General features: G+C 53.4%; 1 protein-coding gene across 2 annotated transcripts in view; it reads left to right on the plus strand.

Moving 5' to 3' along the window:
* Positions 1 to 20,310, plus strand: part of NEK6 (NIMA related kinase 6) — an 83,917-nt gene extending 63,607 nt beyond the window's left edge. The window contains exons 8-10 of one of the 2 annotated variants that reach the window (XM_040225098.1): positions 8,534 to 8,628; positions 15,499 to 15,612; positions 18,803 to 20,310. In XM_040225098.1, the coding sequence (XP_040081032.1) occupies positions 8,534 to 8,628; positions 15,499 to 15,612; positions 18,803 to 18,913 (320 nt within the window). In that variant the 3' untranslated portion in view covers positions 18,914 to 20,310. The remainder of the gene's footprint in view (positions 1 to 8,533; positions 8,629 to 15,498; positions 15,613 to 18,802) is intronic. The other variant, XM_040225099.1, reaches the window with a different exon arrangement.
* Positions 20,311 to 20,614: the final 304 nt, after the last annotated feature.

Raw genomic sequence — 20,614 nt, forward strand, 5'->3', positions numbered from 1 at the left:
GTTACACCGCTGAGAGCCTGCGGCGTGCCAAGAGACACACAGCAGCCTTCTGGAAGACACGCTTTCCTGGTGGAAACTGTCACTGTTCATACAGGTCCCTATGGCTCGAGGCTCTCAGGGTATAGCACACAGTCTGGAGAAACAGGCTAACTCAGAGATCAACAGCTCCCAGCTGGGAACCGGAGAGACTGTGAGTGTGTGTGACTGTGTAAGTGCGTGTGTGGTTGTTTTGAAACCGTCATCCTCATCTGACCTCAGAGGACCTCTGGCCCGGCCTCCTTAGCAGCTGGTGTGCTGTGGCTCTTCCGTTAGGTCAGAATGAAAGGATGTTTAAGGACCCGCCAACCCTTGAGTTGGTGATGCTTCGGTCATGCCTCAAGCAGATGTCAGGGTCCATAGGCTCCTTCCTCTGTGCTGATGAGGAATCTGAGACCCAGGGAGCTTGAGGGACTCTTCTGAGTTTTATGAAGGCAGAGCCGGGCCCTGATGCAGCCCTCCCGGTGCAGCGCCCGGTTCTTCCAGGAGCCCAGGGTTCTTCCTGGAAGGATCTGCCTCCAGAGCTCGGCCACTGACTCCCCATACTTGGGAGGAAGCCGTCTCTTTCTCGCTTCCCCATATCTTTCTCTTTGGGAAAATCATTGTGTCTTGTCAGCTTGGGACTGTTTACCTCTCTGGTGCAAGGGCTTCAGAAAGGCCAGAAATTCAAGGGAAACCGTCAAAGAGCAGAGTTAAAGCCACTGCCTCCTGTCCCCTGTCAGTCAGGTCCCAACCCTCCTCTGTCCTGCCGGGGAAAAGACTGCGGCACAAGTCAGAGCTGGTTAAGATCACATCGTTAGGAGCGGGCAGAAATGCGGGCTCGTCCGACAGTGTGAGTTTATCGACTTGGACTGGTGCACTTATTATATTAATGAGAAGGAATTGGAACTTGGGAAAAGGCTGCCCGGGTGCTCTTCCCACAGCCTCTGAGTGGTTGTCGGGTCTCGTGGTAGGTGGAAGGAGCCCTCGTGGGGCCGTGTGCCCATCGAGTTGAGAGGCCCGCATGGGCTCAGCAAGGCCCTACGGCCAGAACCGAGGGCCAGGCCCCACGAAGGTAACAGTGCCAAGCCAGAGCCCAGGTCTGAAGTCTCGGAGACCAGGAGAAAAGACCCCCTTCCATAGCGAGGTTCCACAAACAGCTGTCTTGTACACACATTCGGTGGGGCAGAAGGCTGCACTAATTGCGGGTGCCTTGTGACTCAGGAAGGACTTGGGGGGCAGAGCCTCCCTCACACCCCGTGCGTGGGTATGAATTATTCATCCGTTGCCTCTCTGTGCACCTACTATGTGGGGAATGTTCCGAGGCAGCCACGTTGCCCCAGCAACCACCTTGTCTCCAGAGGCTGCTGACCCAGGGTAGGGCTTATGCAAATCCCATCTCCTCCTGCCGCCTCCTCCCCCAGCCCCCTCCCCGCCTCCATATTTGCTAACACGAGGCTGGCATGAAAGGGCATTAGTCATGCCATGGCCGGGCTGACAGGTGCGGTACCCAGCGGTGGCAGAGCGGCTGCCTCAGTGTCAGGAATAGGAGCCGTAATTAGAGCGCGGAACAGAATGAGCGTCAGACGAATTACCAGGCAGCAGATCATATTTGTCAGGAAGGATTGCATACATAAAAATTAAGTGACAGTACACGCCGGCATAATGAAAGAAAAATGAAAGATTTGCCTACACACAGCTCACAAGCTACAAGCAAGTGTCTCGCTCCGAGCAACAGCAGCAGCTGCAAGACAAATTGTGGGGCTGGGAGAGCAGGCCCTGCCCGCTCTGCCGCGAGACCCGACGGCCTCGGGCTGGGATCTAGGTGGGAGGTGAGGCAGGCTCACATCCAGGCCAGTACAGTGCCCCACCCTGCCTTTCAGGGGGACTGGAGAAGACAGGTCTGGTTGGGGGCGACCCTTGTCAGGTACCCACAGTCAGGCTGTTTTCCATGTCACCGACCCCTGGCCTGGCTGTGGGGCATACATAAATCCTCCCTTCTCCTTTCCCCAGGCTGAGTGCCCTGGTCCTGGGCTGGGTGGGAGATGTGAGGTTATGGGAACATGAGGTGCTACCACCTTTCCTGCTCTCAGGGGGTTCCTGGACAGACCCAGGGTGGCGCTGTGTGTGGGGCAAGCAGAATGGTACGTGGCAGGCCCACTGTGTGCAGGCACAGAACTGGGCTGTCTGATTCAGCTGTGCCCGAGGAGCAAGGGTCCACTGGGGACCTGGAGCTGCCTTGGCCCCTCCCAGGGGCTTTATTTCCATTTCCTGAAGTCACTAAACTGACCAAGGAGGTGTCTTAACAAAGAAGACAAGCTTTAAAGGATGCTTGAAAAACATGTTGCATCTTAAAAATGTGGACCAGTGAGGCTTAAAATCTTTTGACAGATGAGAAAACGGGGGCAGAGAGCAGCACTGCTGTATCCCTGTGGCCCCAGGCAGGCAGGGGCTGGGGAGGCCTTTCGGGGCTGGAAAATGTGTTCAGCATCTTCACCACCAGCCACAGCATTTTCATGTCCCAGGGGGCACCTTGCTTAGTGCTCCAGCCGCCCAGGGAGGTGGGGATCCTCAGGACTTGTTAATAGGGGAGGAAGCACAGGTGCAGTGAGGCGAGCATCTTCGAGTTGCCAGGTGGCGCTTCAACCAGAACCACGTGGCAGGCGGGGGGCAAGGCCACGTGGCGGGTGAGGCGCGGCCACGCGAGAGTTTCCACCCAAGGCTTCCTGCGCTATCTTGGGATGAGCCCCTGATACCTGGGAATGTGGGGTGCTGCGTAACCTGGCAGCGTCGTGCTCCCTGACTCTTAGATCTGTTAGCGATCCTCCATGGGGGAACTACCAGTAGGCAGATATTTAGGGATGTAAACAATATGGAATCAAGTCGACGCTGGTAGAAGTACAGTGTTTCATGAACATGGCTCCTTCTCGGGAGGGCTGAGTGTGGCCTGACCTCGGGTCGGCTGGTAACTTAGGAGGACTTGGTGACAAACGGTGGCACACGGACAGGGTGTTCGTGTGTTGCGGTCCCAGTGTTGGGTGGAGCTGGGAGAATCTGGAGAGGCCCCGGAAGCTGAGGACCTAGCTTTTCTCTCTTGGGGGATGAGAAGCCCTCGGCCTGAGGCAGAGACATGGCGCCTGCTTCGGGGTGCAGGATGCGGGGCAGGGGGCGGTGAGAATGGGGGCAGGGGGGCTAAGCCAAACTGTTGTCCAGGTGAGGTGCAGCAGCTAGAACAGTGGCCAGGGGGCTGGGGAGGAGGGGAGCCCCCTCAGCAAGTGAGGCCTGGTGTTGGGGGGGGGGTGGGTGCAGGGAGGGAGTTTCATGGGTCAGGGCCTCGTGCAGCACAGAGGAGTCTGGTCCTCACTGGCTCCCCTGCCCTCTTGGGCACCCCGAGCCCTCCTTTCCTTGGACCACCCCCCTCCATTGCCCAGCCCTCGGGGTCTGTGGGGAGCAGAGCCTTCCTAGAGCTGTTGCTTCCTCTTGTCCGTGTGCCAGGAGTTCAAACTATCCCCATTTTTCTGAGACAGATACCAGGGCTCCAGAATGTGGCGGGGAGGACCCTACGGACCATTGAGTTCACCCCATTTTCCACTGGAGGCAGAGAGAGAGGGTCCGGCTCTCTGCTCACCAGCGGCTGCAACGGGTCCAGGCCTGGCTGGGGTGCCGCTTGGGATGGGATGCGTGTCAGCTCCCCACCCCCTTTCCCAGCAAAACCACCATCCGGGGAAGAAGTGCAGCCCACAGATGCCAGCCTCCCCTTCATGTGAAATCTTTGCCTTTTTCATATCTAATGAACATGTTTCAAACACCGTGAGCATTTCAAAACACAGCAAAGTTTGTTTTGACAGGAGTGGCGCATCTCGGGAAGCGGGGCCCTTTAATCAGCCTCCGCTTTGAGGTCCTGCGTTCTCCTCTGATATCTGCCGGGTTTGAAATCTGGGAGTTCTAGGTGAAGACGCTGGGAAGGTCAGGGTTTGTTGGGCTCCTCTTTCATATGCAGAGCTCTGTCCCTGGAGGGGAGGGTGGGGGCAGGACTGGGGGCTGCGGGGCTGATGGGGAGATTGCTGGCAGGGGATTTGAGACCCTGGCTGTGCACTTTCTGCATCTGAGCGTCTCTGCGAAGGCTGTGTCACTGCTCTGCCGCTGGAAGTGCCCACGGAGGTCCCCGCCTGGCGTTTAGGGCCACTGTCTGCGGAGGCTCCTCCCCCTGCCAGCTTCTCCCTCTCTCCCCCAGAACCCCTGGGGGTCGGGGTCACTTCTCCAGGGCCTGCTGCAAGCTTGGAGCTTCTTTGAAGTCTCTCATTTTATCTTTAATAAAACTCCTGCAAGTTGTGCATTATCTTTCATAATGTCCAGGCATTTACTGTGGGCATAAAAGTAGTTGTACAGACTTCATTCCCTGGAAAAGCTGGCACAGCAGGAAGAGGTGCTGTTCACCCCCTGCAGCTTTGTAGTTTGAAGAGCCCTCCAGCGAGGCAGAGCACCCCTGCTTTAAGATGCAGAGGCCCCACCCCTGGATCAGGGAACAGGCCCCACTTCCCTCCGTTAGCACTTGGTGGATTCATGGCTCCACATTTCTGAGCAGCTGCAAGGAGGGCCGGTGTGGGAGGCTGCAGAGCTCCTCTCAGTTGTATGATACGCTCCAGGAGGTTGTGGGAGATGCAGGGGCCCAAGTTCCAGCCCTGGAGCTTCTGGTCCCACAGGCCTGGAGTTGGGCCAGGAGTGCCGATTTTTAAGAGCCTCTTTCAGGTGATCTCGTTACAGCCGTTGGTCAGTTGACTCTTTCCTTGTTCAGCTGACTCTTTCCTTGTTCAGCTGCCTCCTGGACACTTGCTGGGACAGGCAACTCACTACCTACTGATAGACCCACACCTTGGAGGGTCCGGCAGAGCGCCAGGGCTCAGTTAACATTGGGATGCTGACGGATGGGTGGACGGACAGACAGAGGGGTGATGCATGAATGGAAAGACGGATGAATGGATGGAGTATGTAGCCCTGGCATTTTAGAAGAAAATACAAATCTTATTAGGATATGTTTGCCTTTTCCACCTCATATCTGGTGGAAACGAGTAAAAGCTGAAGGAGCAATAAAAAGGTAGAAGGTCGAGAGGAGAGCAGAAGGTGAAGCCCCCAGCTTTCTCTCCCCGGTGCCTCCAGGCTTTCACCCCAAGCAGGGCCAAGGCCGGCATCTGGAACCTCAGCAGAGGGACAGGGAGATAAAGGAAAGGCGCCCCGACTCCACTGAGCAGCTGGCCCTCCCTGGCCAGGGGAGGGGGCACTTTAACTGACCTTGAAAGCCCACCGGGAAGCAGAGGCACAGACTGAACTGGAGGGCAGGCCGGGGTGGCCAGCAGGGGAACTCGAGCAGGGGGACCAGCTACTCAGTCTTCACTTTCAGATGGGCCTGGCAAGGCAGCCCCACCGAGGCCAAAGCCTGACCACTCAGCAGGTCTTCTCTCCCCCAAGTCCCTCCTGTGGGGCCCAAGAGGATCTAGAATAAGCAAAGGGTGAGCCAGGGTGGGAAGAGATGTCAGGGCCAGCCAACACTTCTGGCTAGGGAGTGGCGTGGGGGGTGGTTGGCCAGGGGTCTTGGTGCAGTGCAGCCAGACAGTGGACCTGCTGCCCCTCACTGAGGACAGGGCCTGTGACCTGCGCCATCTCTGTGTGCACCCCATCAGCCCCGTGTGGTGGTTCTGTGTGGGAGACGGTCCTCACCTGGTAAGCATGTCCACCCACAGCACCCCAAGTGCAGGATCGCTTGCCATTTGGTCTGAGGGTCCCACTGTTAAGTGAGAACTGTTTGGATTTCATCCTGTGGTTTGGATATGACAAGTCATCCATTTCACACTTGCCCATTCATTTTCATTTTGCTCCCTTGTGACCTAAATATACAAGGGGTTGCTACTAGAAGTGCAGTTTGCTTATAGAATCCCACATGGGTTCATTTGCTAACTGACAGCTCTTTCTGCTAAGTAGCAATTAGCCCCCTGATTTCAGCCATAAAGTATGCACGTAGGATGACACAGTTCTTAAAACTATTTAAGTGATGGCTGCTGTCCTGGTTTAAAGATTATTGCCATCAAACAGTGCTTGGTAACCCAGTAAAGCAATAATCAGCTAGTCCCTCAGACAGACATAAGTAAATAGTGCATTAGGCTGCGTTTAAAAGTGTTTATCCTGATACATACTATCTGATACCATGCAGATGGGTTCATTGACTTGGTGACTAGATGCTTAGAGGGCACCTGTTGTGGCCTGGTCCTGGGGAGGGCACTGGGACACTTTGGTAACAAGATCCTGCTCCCGGGGTGCTCAGGCCAGGAGCAGGAGCTTCCAACACTGTTCATGGCCTCTCCAAGACGGGCACGACAGAATCTCACTCATTTCCAAAGAGAGGAGAAAAGCAAGAAGATCAGTTTCAAACAGCTAAACTTTCTCAATGTAAGACACTGTCCTTGATCTTGAGTTTTCTTCTTGTTTTAGTGTTAAACTGAGAAGTAGTGACATGAAGTGGTAGTTGGGGTTTTGTGTTTAAACACCTTTACTTGGCAAAAATAAGTTGCCTTGAAACGCCTTTGGCCCATGACAGCCTGAAGCCTAGGCCCCTGCCTTGGGGCAGCCGTCACTTTCCCAGTCCAGCTCATCAACAGGCCTCTTCTCCCCCAGGGTCCCCTGTGTTCCTACATCCCTCCTTCCTAGGGTCATCAGTCCACATCTCAGTCTCAGCCTCTGCCACACTGGACTGTGGCTGCCTTCATAGTCCCTGACCAGAACCACCCCAGCCACCGTCACATTCATATAGCCAGTATAAATGTCCTCTATGTAACAGTCTTTAAAACCTGGCCTCCTGAACAGCTGTCCTTCAGATGGACTGATATAAGAATTTCAGATTATAAATCTGTGGTTGCAAATCCAGGTTCCTACGCCCCCTTGCTCAGCCCTGCCAAATCAGCCGCTCTGCTGCAACTTGCATGCCTCTGGTGATGGGGGCTTCACTACCCACCAGGAAATCCTTCCATGCTTGCCCAGCTCCAGTCTTTAAGTGTGCCGCCTCTGCTTTTTAACTGAGACATGATATGCACACAGCAAAGCTCTCTCAAGCCCTTTCCTGATCATAAAGTAATTTTTCCTATTTTGGATAAAAATGAAATCAAATAGTGGTATTCTTTTGTTCCTGGCTTCTTTCCCTCAACACTGAGTCTGTGAAAACGGTCCCTTTTGTGGTACGTACCTGAGATTTGCTCTTGTTCATTGCTGTTTAGTGTTCCCTTATGTGAATAGACCACATTATCAATCTATCCTTTCTGCTGTTGATTACCACTTGTTTCCAGTTTGGGGCTATTACAAATAAAGCCATTCTGCAAATTCTTGATCATGTCTCTTGATGGACAGAGTACTCGTCTCTTGGGCATATACCTAGGAGAAGAATTGCTGAATTTTAATGTAGGCAGTGTGCAACTGTAGTACAGTAGACACTGCCAGACGGTTTCCCAGGGTGATGGTGGTGTTTTATCGCCCCGTGAGCAATGCATAAGGGTTCCAGTGGCTCTGCACACTGCCACCTTAGTCATCTAAGTCTTCTAGCTTAAACCATTCAGGTGGTAGGTGTTACCTCATTGTACCTTTAATGTGCATTGCCCTAATCAATAATGAGAAATATAGCTTCGTTTCACGTGTTTATTGGTGACTTGGATAGTCTCCTCTTGAAATGACCCTTCAAATATTTTGCTAATTTGAGAGAGGGTGGGTGTTTGTCTTTTATATATTGATTTATAGAAGTTTAAAAATACATTCTCTCTATGAGATCACTGTTGAGACAATTTTCTTCCTGTCTGTGGCTTGCCTTTTAACTCTCAGTGGTCTTTCATGAACTGAACTTCCTAATTTTAATGAAGCCTAGTTAATCAGTCTTTTCTTTTATACTTAGTATCTTTTCTGTCCTTGTTAAGAAATCTCAGGCAGGACATGTTGATTGGTGCTAGTAGCCAAGGGTGGTGGCTAAGAGTTCAGTTTCTGGAGCCTGAAGATCTGGGTTTGAACCTCAGTCCTGTCATTTTTCTGAGCCTCAGTTTCTCTATCTGTTAAATGGGCTCACATGCCATGGTTGGTCAGCAGTCACCGTAGTGGTTTCCACTGCTGAGAACCTTATCTGAACTCTTCTGGGATTTAAGCAGTCACTTTTAGACAATACTTGGTCAGTTGCTTCCCAGAGCCTGGCCTCTGTGTCCCCCTAACCTGGGCAATTAGAAAGAACACCAGGCCTCCGCCACCAACCCCCAAGATGGATTCTCAGGTCTGGGTGAGTCCCTATTTCCAGGAACTTTTAGGGCCCCATGAGCATGGGGCCCTCCAGTCTGACCGAGCCCTCTCACTTGTCAGAGGAGGGGGCAGGAAGAGAGGGCAAGGGGGCTGCCCAGGATCCCAGTGAGGCTGAGGTCAGGCCCCTCCCCTCCCCACCCCACCCCTGCCACCACTGCCCAGAGCATGAGCGCCTGCCTGTCCCTTTGCTGTGTTTCAGTGGGGACGCCGTACTACATGTCACCAGAGAGGATCCATGAGAATGGCTATAACTTCAAGTCTGACATCTGGTCTCTGGGCTGTTTGCTGTATGAGGTGAGTGTATGGCCCACGGCCCAGCGGCATTTAGAGGGGTGAGCATGATGGGCACCCAGCTGGGGCAGGGCTCACCTCACCAGCTCGGTGGAAATCCGGGATGCGTGTCTGCCTGTGGCATTGGTACCATCTGGGTCTGGTCCTTCACCAGTCTGCTCTGCCCAACGTCAGCCTGATTAGCACTGTTGGGCAGGAAGGGGTTAGAGGGATGGCCAATGGCAGGCTGGGTGCCATCTCGCCCCTGGGCTGCTCAGATCTGGGAAGGGAGACAGACTGGAACCAGACAGAGTGTCCAGTGTCTGCTTGTTGATGGAAGGAGCACAGGCAGGGGGATCTGGTTGCCCTGGTTTCCCTGGTAACCAGGGTGATTCTGTTCAGTGTCTATCCTTTACCCATGGACCAGACCCCACACAGGGCCCCTGTCAGCTCAGGCCCATGCCTCTGAAATGCTCCCCACCAAGAGGGGGCCACGAGCTTCTAGGTTCAGACCGTGGGTCACCCTAGAGACTACCAGCCTCTCTTCCTGAGCTGTGAGATGGAGCTACCAGATGGCCATTTCCAGATCTGGTGGCCAGCCTGGATGAAGGGACAGGAATGTTTCTGAGTCTTGTTAGGCTCAGACATGAGACAACATGAGCTTTTGCTGCTGCTGGGGAGGCGGAGTACTTTGGTGTCTCCGAGCTGGCAGCCACGCCCTCCTGCTGCCATGGCCCACCCCTGCTGGGCAGGTCTCCTGTCTGTAAAATGGCACTAGTAGCACCCTGCGTTGTCACAGGCCAGGTAAATGAAATAACATTTCATTTTATTTCAGGCTTTGAAGGGCTTTGAAGACCCTCCAGGGCTGAGAGACACCAAACATGCTTTGGGTTTAGAGTTGGAATCTTGATTATTTTTCTGCTTTCCTGGGGTGAATTTGAGCGTCCCTGAAATCTGGCTTAGAACCAATAAGCTGAAGAATCTCCCAGGGCAGCGACATGTTGGGGTAGCGTCAAGGGGCCACCAGGAATGTTTTGGAGTTGCAGAGACTTGTTTCCTTGGGAGTTCTGGCCCTGTGATTTGACCTCGTGGCCCATGGGTATAGACTTCAGGAGTCAGCTGCCCGCTGCTGAAGCACCAGGACTGGGGTGGCTATGCCGTCAGAGTCTCTTGGCGCTGAGATACCTGCTCGCTGCATTACAGATTAAGGCTATGAGATCCAAACACTGATCCCTTTACAAGGTTTAAACTTCACAGTGTCTTTCTTTTTAAGCTAGTGGCCTGCTGTTAGTAGCAGACATTTCATTTTAAAGAGTGGCCTTGTGGTTGAAGATGAGGCCACGTGGAAATGTGGCCCTGGTGGTGTTTGTGCCTGAGTCCCCTTCTCCTGGAGGTGTGCTGTGTGGGACAGTCTTTGGGTGTGCCAGGGCCTGGTGATCAGAGGTGGGGAGCAGACTGTGTTTCCTGGGCCTCACAGGGGCGTCTGTTGTAGGTGGAATTTTTTATAAGCACCAAACAGGAGTAGCCCATGGAGGTGGTGCCCCCTGGGAGCTGCAGTGCATCAGGGCACAGGGGCTTCCCCCGCCCCAGGGATGAAGAGGGCTGAGCTGGACTACTTCCCACGTGGGGAGCTGTGGTGGTGATTGGGTGAGAGAGATGCGGGGCCTGGTGTGGGCCCCGACCTGTCTTTGCCCGTGAGAGCCCAGGAGCTGCAGGTGCAGGTGTAACGGGCTCACAGCTGGCTCACGAGGTGTGGATGGCACCCGGCTCAGAAGGCCCTGGGCGGTCGGGGGGCAGGTCAAGGAATCGTTCTTCCTGCCCCCCTTGCTGCCTCTGAGCCCCTGAGCCAGTGCACGTGAGCAGCTGGCCACATTTCCCTTTTCACTTTGGCCCACGGGGAGCCAAAGTCCAACTGTCGCCCGTCCCCACGGAGGTGTGGCTTTGTCCTCCTGCCCTCATGGACACTCACCCAGTCCAGGTGGCTCTCTACTTCTCTGTGCTGTGTTCGGGATTTCTGTAAGTCACTTCCTGCCTCTGAACCGCGTGAGTCTCCAGATGGAAACAAACAGGCGTGCAGGTGGCCGGGATATAACGGCCCTGCTCCTGTCCTTGGGGCTCCGGAGCTGGTGCCAAGCTGTCCGCACCGGTGCCCGCTCCCTAAAGGCAGACCTGTCCTCGAGTCCCTGCCACGGGCACCTGGATGCACATACGAAGAGGGAGCATCCATGGTGGCTCCCCAGCCTAGAGGGGCTGGCTTATTTCGTATTGATTTGCTGGCTCTGTGCGGAGCTGTGTGAGTCACAGCCAGGCATGGGAAGTCGATAAAATCAGACGAGTCCTGCATGCGAGGGGACAGCTGACCTAAACCCAGTGGCTCCGGGTCTCCGACAGAAGGGGACTGGTGTGGTTGACATGCTGGCCCCTCTGAGGGTAGAAGGCAGCTGGGGGCTCTTCCCCAGGCTACCACCCCCAAGCCCGGTGGGAAAACAGAACTGGATATTTTCCCAGCAGACGGGGAGGGAGACGCACCTGAGCTCAGGGCCGTGGTAATTGGAAGGAAGCATCCCCCAGACACGGCTGGAGCCCCCACTGCACAGCCTGGGGGGTGCCCTGAGGGCGCCAGCCTGTAGAGCTGCGACAGGCTCTCCCACCCCCACCCCCCACCACCACCCGCAGATCACTTCCAAGGCTTCTGAGCGGACCCAGTGGAGCACCCCTGGGCCAGAGGAAACCTGCGCACGACAGAGACAGGCTCACCCTTCTCTCCGAGCTCCAGTGTGGACTGGGAGTATCAGGAATCCCCGTGACAGATTACCAGTTGGCCTGATACAGCATAAAATTATAATCTTCCCCCTCAGAAGCCAGAAGTCCACAGTCAGTTTCCCTGGACTCAAGGCAAGAAAAGGAAAAGGCCACCTACATTCCTTGGCTTGTGATCTCTTCATCATATCACTTAAGTCAACGGACCTCTTCTGTACTCCAGTCTCTCTGCTCCTTCTTATAGATACTGTGTTTACATGTAGTAGGGCCCACTGGATCACGTAGGACTCTCCCCTTATCTAGGATCCTTAATTTCATAACGTCTGCCAAATTTATTTTGCCATATAGGCAACACATTTGCTGACTCCCGGGATTAGGATGTGAACATCTTTGGGGACCTTTATTCAGCCCACCACATCACCTTCCACCTGGGCATCCAGATGTCCACTAAAAACCTCCTGAGGTCACCTTAAGATGCTGCCATCACCCCATGGCTAGTGAGGAGCTGCCACAAAGCAGTACACCTGGCCTGCACCCCTCTGGTGGGTGCCAAGTGGGATCTGTCCTGAAGAGGTCCGCATGGGACAAACAGGCCTAACAGCTCAGCGGCTGGGAGCCGCACTGCCCTGGACATTGGAGTGGATCCCAAGAATGACACTAGGCCAGTCCCAGCTTTGCTGGGAGGGGTGGAGAGACCTTCCAGGGTCACACAGCAAGAAGTGGCCTCCATGGGCAGTGGTACCCGGGCATAGATACCCACCCTTCTGTGAACAGAAGCCAGGGCCTCATCCCTTCTCCCCAGCCAGCAGGGGAGGTGTGACAGTGGAGAAAGAGATGCGGTGCCTCGGCTCAGAGCCCCTTTTGGGGGGGAAGGACTGGTTGTGAGGAGCCCCCAGCAACTGCAGTGGCCCCTCCAGGAGCTCCCAGCAGGGATACCTGAGTTTGGCCTGTTGGAAGGCCTGGTGCTTTGTTTTCATTACCTGGCACGCCCATGGAGGCGCTCAGCAGGCAGCCTGGGCTCTGCAGAATTTACTTATTTACATGGGAGCTCAGCTCTGAGCGTGGAGCTGAAGGAATCAGGGCCCTCAGTGGGGGGCCTTCTCACAGCAGCCTCGAGGCTGAGACCAGCAGGAAAGTGGGCCGGAGGGGGAGGGAGGGAAGACCAGGGTGGAGCTGTGCCTTGTGTGGAATCCTGCTTTATTCTGGCCTGAGCCAGAGAAGGGTCTGGGGAAGCAGGGCAGCAGACTGCTTGGCAGCTAGCCCCTGGGGTAAGCCTTCACTCCTGGACGAGATTGGGAGAAACTGGTGATGAGACGGATGTCTGAGGCCTTGACAGGGCCAGAGTCAAAGGCAGTTGCTGTCCCCTCTGAGTCAGAGACCACTTCTCCTTCTGACATCTCAAATCACACACCAGTTTCCCTGAGCCCTCCCGGCGGGGGCAAGCGCCCATACTCGCCCATCTCTCTGGCCATGTGTCATCCCAATGACGCCAGGGAGGAAAAGTTCTGCATCTGAGGAGCAGCGCTGAGAGCCGTAGCATTGGCAGTCCTAACGAGGCAACCAGTGTCAGCCCCAAACAGCCATTCCTCCTCTGCTTCGATCAATCAGAGGTGGGTGGTCGCCGGTACAAGGGGATCTCGACATCCGGGCTAATCGTTCTAATCCCAGTGTCTCCAGCAACCCCAGAGGTTCCTTCACAGGGTGACGCTCTGATCCGGGTGGAAGGCCTGTGGCCAGCAGCTGGAGGGGAAGCGGCCTGGGGAGGAGGGGCAGGGGTATGCCGCTTCCACTAGAATCTGCATGTACGGATGTAGAAGCCACTGTGAGCTGGAGAGGCTGAGAGGGCTCCTCTGGCAGAGCTCACTGCTGACCCTGTTCAGAAAGCGTTTCTGAAACTGGGGAAGGCGCTGGAGGGGATGGAGAGGTTATCTGCAGGGAACGGCATGTACAGGGCTCAGGCCTCACCATTCTGGGGCCCTATTGTGCAAATCAGATCAGGCTGGCTGGTTGAAAGGATCACCCAGTCCCTATCCCAGGTCAGACACGTGGAAAACCAGAGCCCATGTTAGTGGGGCCAGCATTTAAACATCCTTTCTACTTTGGACAGAAACACTTTCCAGGAAAATCCACCTTAACCCACCTGCCTTGACTTGAAGGGCACCAGATCACCCTGAGTGACCGCCCTGGAGCCTCAGCTGCTCTCTGCCGGGGCAACAGATGTCCCTTTGAAACTGCCCAATTAACCCTTTGCACCTGAGGTTCTCGTTTTAATTATTGGAAATACATCACCCAAGCGATGCCATTTTGCACGCTAGTTGGTAAAGACAGTTCCCCGTTTCTGCACACCCCTCCTGGTTTGCCAAGTGCCACGGCCACTCCCTGCAGCCTTCCCATGGGAGGCTTCACAGTCCAGGTGGTCTGCAGCCCTCCTCAGAGGGGCCCAAGCCCCTGGTCAGGCGGAAGAGAGCGGTAAGGCTCAGCACCCCTCTGAAATCACTCAGCCAGGGCCCTGGGCCCACAGGTGCTGCTCTGGGGAGATTCCTGACCTGGGCCAGAGGAAACCCCAGGTCTCCAGGCCACACTGCCTCTCCAAAGGCAATTTGGAAGCCCAAGGACAGTGTGGGGTCTGAAGCCCCCTGTGCCTCCTGAAGGAGGCAGGCTATACTCTCAGGGTCAGCTGACCTATTCACGGGCTGAACAGAACACCGGAGCAGGCCAGGAAACTAAAGCTGCCGGGCTACCTACCACGTTCTGCCCTGAGACGGGGTTCACTGGCTTCCACAGCAGCTCTGTAACAGGCTGGAGCACAGCCAGAATGAAAGCCAAAAATGCCTCCCCACCCCCTCCACCCCACACATCAAATGTTAGTCCTTAGATAGGTTCAGTTCAGTCGCTCAGTTGTGTCCAACTCTTTGCGACCCCATGAACCGCCACACGGTAGGCCTCCCTGTCCATCACCAACTCCCAGTTTACCCAAATTCATGTACATTGAGTCGGTGATGCCATCCAACCATCTCATCCTCTGTCATCCCCTTCTCCTCCTACCCTCAATCTTTCCCAGCATCAGGGTCTTTTCAAATGAGTCAGCTCTCTGCATCAGGTGGCCAAAGTATTGGAGTTTCAGCTTCAACATCAGTCCTTCCAATGAACACCTAGGACTGATCTCCTTCAGGATGGACTGGTTGGATCTCCTTGCAGTCCAAGGGACTCTCAAGAGTCTTCTCCAACACCACAGTTCAAAAGCATCAATTCTTCGGTGCTCAGCTTTCTTTATAGTCCAACTCTCACATCCATACATGACCACTGGAAAAACCATAGCCTTGACTAGACAGACCTTTGTTGGCAAAGTAATCTCTCTGCTTTTTAATATGCTATCTAGGTTGGTCCAAGGAGTAAGCGCCTTTTAATTTCATGGCTGCAGTCACCATCTGCAGTGATTTTGGAGCCCCCCAAAATAAAGTCAGCCCCTGTTTCCCCAGTTTCCCTATCTATTTGCCATAAAGTGATGGGACCAGGTGCCATGATCTTAGTTTTCTGAATGTTGAGCTTTAAGCCAACTTTCCACTCTCTTTCACTTTCATCAAAAGCGACTTTAGTTCTTCACTTTCTGACTTAAGGGTGATGTCATCTGCATATCTAGGTAGGCAGTTTCCTAAATTTACTTCTGAAATAGACATCCTCCCATGAGTGTCTTCAGAACTGCTCTTTAGAAATATAAGACCATGTGACAAGAGGAACCCACTAGTCCCAAGCACAGCTCCTCCTGAGCAGGGCCTGTCTCCCCATGCCCTGTGTACTTACGACCAAAATCAGCCCCTGGGAGCTGAGCTGTGGGCAGGCAGGCGCCTGCACACAGCTGGCCCTCAGGACACAGATGCACCTTCTTCTTTGCCTTAGTTTTGTCACTGAAAACTATGTCCCATTTAATGTGCTTATTTTACAAGGATCGTGTTAAAACTGCCTCTTGCTGTTGCACCCCAGCTTCCTCAGGATTGGGGGGGGTGCTTGCTGGACAGCTGCTGCAGTGAGGACCTGGAAGCACCTCCCCACTCCCCATCCCCCCACCGGCAGGAGCAGCCCCTTCTCCCCTGGACCTCAGGGCCAAAAACTCCTCTCTCATCCCTCTCCTTGCAGATGGCAGCTCTTCAGAGCCCCTTCTATGGAGACAAAATGAATCTCTTCTCTCTCTGCCAGAAGATCGAGCAGTGTGACTACCCACCTCTCCCCGGGGAACATTACTCTGAGAAGGTGGGTCTGCTGCCGCCAGGGCTGGGCCTGGTGAGCTCCGACGACCAGTGAGGCTCCAGGAGGGGCTGAGCCTGGGTTCACTTAACAGGGTGCAGAAGGAAGTGACTTATCCACTTCCTGGTGTGAGGGACTCAGGGTTGGGGGCAGATTAAGAAGCAGGTCTCGGGGACCTGGTGTGGCCCCCGACAGCAGGGCTGCAGCCCACCCACTGGATAGGAACTGGCGGGAGCTGCCCCACCTGCCCCCTTCTGACCGTTTGGTTCCCAGCTCAGGGCTGGAGTGAGGCTCGATGCTCTGGGAACCCAAGACAGGCTCAGACAACAGGAGGCACACAAGGGGTGGCAGGGCCTCGCTGGCCCCATGCTACCATTGGCAGCCACCTTGCTCCCATGAGAGGAAACCACAGCAAGCAGACCAGTCTCCTTGCTGTCACAGACCCGCATCACACCCTTTTGGTGGTCTTATTTTCAACATTCTACACTGAGGGCAGGGGCTCTGGATACAGACTCTGGCAAGTCTGGCAGTCAGGCCATGATGGATAAGGCTGTGGGAGAGTGTCTTCTGCCTCAGGTCCCTCTTCTTAAAAGCAGGGCTGATGTTTTGCCTTCATGAATAAAAGATGAGGAGGAGAGGATAGGTTTACAGCCCAGAGTGGTTAAGAGTGTAACATATTCACCCTCACTCTTCTTGGGCGAGTCACTGAGCTGAGTCTGTTTCCTCATCTGTAAAACAGCGGTAGTCTTGGAATCTCCCGCAGAGGATTGAGGTAACGCAGGGGGGATGTGCTCAGTCCAGCACCAGGCTAACGTTTACCACCATCATCAGCCAGAGGAGCCACTGCTGTAGCAGAACCTGGCTCAAAGGAAACGCTCCATGGGTTGTGTTCAGGGTCAGGACTAGGGGGTGTGACAGGGAGTCTGAGTCTCCCTGGGCCCACCCTGCAGGACCACAGGCCATCGCCTCACAGTAACAACAGCTCACATTTAGGACTGATGAATCCCCCTGCCCATAATGCCATTTTACCAGGAAGGTTAAATGACTCAGAGGGGTTATGTAACTTGCTTGTGATGAAAGCAGTGTTTGACCCAGATGACCCTCTACCTAGCTGCCATGCCATCCTGTTTCCTGAGGGTGTAGCCCTCTTCCATAGCCAGTCGTCCAGCCAAGGCAAGGCAGCGTCCAGACTGCTCACTTCACCATTGTGAAGGTTCTGGAAGGAGCAGTCCTTGCCCACCAGACTATAGCGACCAGGTGTCCCAGTGTGTGCTAACCCTGCATCCAAGCAGGCTGACTAGAAGGGGCCTCGGCCACCCTTCTCCTGGCAGCCTTTGTTCCCATGCCTGCCGGCTCTGCGGACTCCTGGCAGCAGCCAGAGGGTGGGCAGGAGTGCATGTCCCTGGAGTTGCTCACTGCACTCTCTTGTGGCTGTTGCTTCAGTGGCTTGCAGAGTTCTCCTGTGACCTTTGGAGGAAGTACTTATGCTCTGGGGTGGAAGCTGGTAGGAAAGGAGAAAGTAGTTGAGTTGTTCGCCACCTTAACAGTTGCATTGGTTTTTCTTCTCGTTTTGTTTGGATTTTTTTTTTTTAATCTGTATTCTTGCTTGGGCTGGGTCTTTGTTACTGAGAGGGCTTTTCTCTAGTTGTGCTGAGTGGGGGCTGCTCTCTAGTTTCGGTTCATGGGCTTTCATTGCAGTGGCTTCTCTTGTTGCAGAGCACTGGCTCTAGGGCACACAGGACATGTAGACTCGGTAGTTTCGGCTCTAGAGCCCAGGATCAGTACTTGAGGTGCAGGGGCTTAATTGTTCTACAGCATGTGGCATCTTCCTAGATCAGGGATCGAACCCGTGTCTTCTGTGTTGCCAGGTGGATTCTTTTCCCCTGAGCCACCAGGGACGCCTTGAAATAGGAATTTTGTTGGAAATTGTTAAGAAGGTTGGAGTCATACCACCTGGAGCAAATGACTTCTCTGGGCCTCAATTTGCCAGTTTGTCAATGGGAACTGTCAGCTCTGTCTCATAGTTGTGAAGCTGGAATGAAGGAATTCTCACAAAGCCTTTGGCCCTCTTCCCTCCCAAGTCAGTCCTTCCACCATCCAGAGTGCCTCCACCCCAGAGCACCTGGCTTTCACCAGCTGTCCTGGAGGTGTTAATTCTTAGCACTGGAGCCCTTCTGCACACCTCACTTTTGAAGTTCTATCTCCTTTTAGGAATAAGACACTCTCTTTTGAAATTTTCAGGCACACACTTGTTGCCAACTGTGTGGTCTACTCACAGACTACCTTAATGTGGTTTTCTTGGGCACTTTCACAGCCACTGCCCCCAAACATTATGGTTCTGGAGTTTGGTCTTGCAGGCTCGGCTGCCTCTGGCCAGGAGCTTCCCAGAGTTTATAAAGCAGTGAAGTCTCCAGTAAGGCAGCACACATGCTGAAACCTCTCCCAGGAGGAGGAACCCCAGATCCCTCAGCCTGGAACAGCTCAGGAGTGAAGCAGGAAGTGCGCACCACCAGACCCACTGGGCCTATCCCAGAGTCCGTGTGAGCCCCCTTAAGTCAGGATCTCCCTTCTCCCTGCTGCGCCTGGCCAGCCCTTCCAGCAGCAGGTATTTAAATGAAAAAGAAAAAACTGCAGTGAGCCCAGTGATGCAAGTTAAGATGTAGGCTTTCTAAGGTCATTATTTTAATTACCATTAAAATAATTGGCACTCTGGCTATCAGAAGAATGGAGGTGATCAGAGGCTCAAGGTACCCCTCCCCCACCCAGAGGCAGGAGCAGCCTTCAGTGTCTGTATAATTAAAAGCTCCGTCTTTCATGAGCACAATAAAGAGGCCAGGGGGTGGGCAGACTGCAGCTCTGCTGCATGTTAATGCATTTATTATGATCAATAAGCCCTTGCCTTGAGTTTTGCCCTCTGCTTTGGGCATCTGCATGACTGACAGCAGACACACACACAGTACACAGATTTACCCAGGAGTGGAGATAGCAGAAGTTCACAATTCTTCGGAGGCAGCACTCTCAGGGTCTCTAAGACCGGGCCTTGGGACCAGACAGGCCAAACACTGGCCCTGTGTGCCCACCACTCACCCGTCTTGAATGTCTCTGCTCATCGTGTAGGAACCGTGAAGGTTAATGAGTTAATGCAGAACCTCAACAAGGCTGCTTGGGAGTAATAGGCATCATCTGTCTTTTGCAGTTACGAGAACTGGTCAGCATGTGTATCCACCCTGACCCCAACCAGAGACCCGACATCACCTATGTGCACCAGATTGCCAAACAGATGCATGTGTGGACTTCAAGCACCTGAGCGTGGATGCAGCATGCCTTCTCAGAAGCCACACCTTACCTGCCTTACCTGAGTCTTCTCCAAAGTGGCCACCTGGTAGCTGGTTCAGCAGGTTCCCCAAAGAGGGGCCCAGGCTTCATAGCAGATGCTGAATACCGGGCTGCTGGGGGGAGGGGCACTGGTCACGTGTTACTGGTGGTCACATTTGAAACTCCTTTCTTTAAACTGTTGTGAACACTCTCAGCTGGGTTGCAAGGGGTGGATGGTTCAGTGAGCCACTGACACACCCCTTATATCTGGACTGTAATGTGAATCTTTTGGATAATTCCTTCAGTGACCTGTTAAGGTCTGTAGTAACAGGAGAATACAGGAGACTCTCTGATTTGTAGTGAGCCTTTTAAAATGGATAGTGGCAAGTTTAGCTCTTAGAATCTTTTCAAACAATCAAGCTGTGTGCTTAATTTACTCTGTTGTAAGGGAAGAAAGTGGAAATTTTTTTTTTTTTAAGTAGAGTGGAGATTTTCCTAATATTTTTCTCTATGTTTATAACTTGATAAATGACGAGGAGGTGAACCCAGCATCTGACAGAGAGGCAAAGAGTATTTGAAAGCCATGAGTGTTCTCTGTGCAGTCGGCTCAGCCCTCTTCTGAACACCCGCCAGCACCGGGCCCTCATCACTGGCCTGAATGCTGGCGGTTCATTTAATGATCAGTGTGAAGTGTTTTCCTCGCTGAGAAGGAAGCACAGGAAATAAAACTATACGGGCTTTGTGCTGGTCCTGCACCTTCCTGGCATGATCCTGGGCAAGCTTCTTAACCTCTGAGACCGTTGCCTCATCTATAAAATGGACTTAATAACATCTGTCTTCAGGGTTGCTGACAGAATTTGAGATAAAATATGTTAATTATCTAGCTCATGGCAAATGATCCAAAAATGGTAGCTACTCACCCCTTCACAAAGCTGAAATCCACAGACCATGCAAGTCAAGAGTTAATGTACGGCTGTGTTATTTGTAGAAAACCAGAACTGTGTTCACTTATTTCTTGCTCCCAAATAGGATTAACTGTGAAGATTAATTTATAAATGTGAACTTAAGGAAAACTGAAGCTCTGAAGGAAGTAGTTTGAATTTTGTTTTTACACTCAAGTTAATCCTCAAATGGTCTACATCGTCGCCCACTGACTTGGTGACAGTTCAGCCCTCCAGACAGACAGTGCATGTGTCCGCCCCACTGGTGTCCTGGTCAGGCCTTCCTGGGGACAAAGGAGTTGGGTCGGGCCAGTGTGCCGATTTCTTGTGTGAACTCTGTTCTACTGTAATACTGTCGCGTTTGAGAGATTTTCTTCAGATGCAGCCTCTGCTTTGTACTCATCCTCCATGGTTGAAATAAAATGGGTAAGAGGGGTCCTTTTGTGAATGCGTATGATTCGTGAGTTCTTTTAAAACAGCTTCACACTGCAGCACAATCTCTAAAGCTGCTTTTAAAAACACAATTTCTCAGGCCCCAGACACTGAGTAATCTGGGAATTTTTTTAAGCTCCCCAGATAATTTTGATAAATTGTCAGCCAAGTTGCTATCCTAAATAATCGCATTGTTCTCCCCACCCCACTCCTGGCAGTTTAACCGGGGCAGCTTGCCCAAGACTGGGTTCACTCTGGGAGACCATGGCACCGGGCCTTTCTCATGTCCCCAAGATGAGCATGCCCTGGAGGACAGTCAG

Source organism: Oryx dammah, unplaced genomic scaffold (assembly GCF_014754425.2).
Source record: "Oryx dammah isolate SB20612 unplaced genomic scaffold, SCBI_Odam_1.1 HiC_scaffold_25, whole genome shotgun sequence".
In the NCBI taxonomy this organism is placed as follows: Eukaryota; Metazoa; Chordata; class Mammalia; order Artiodactyla; family Bovidae; genus Oryx; species Oryx dammah.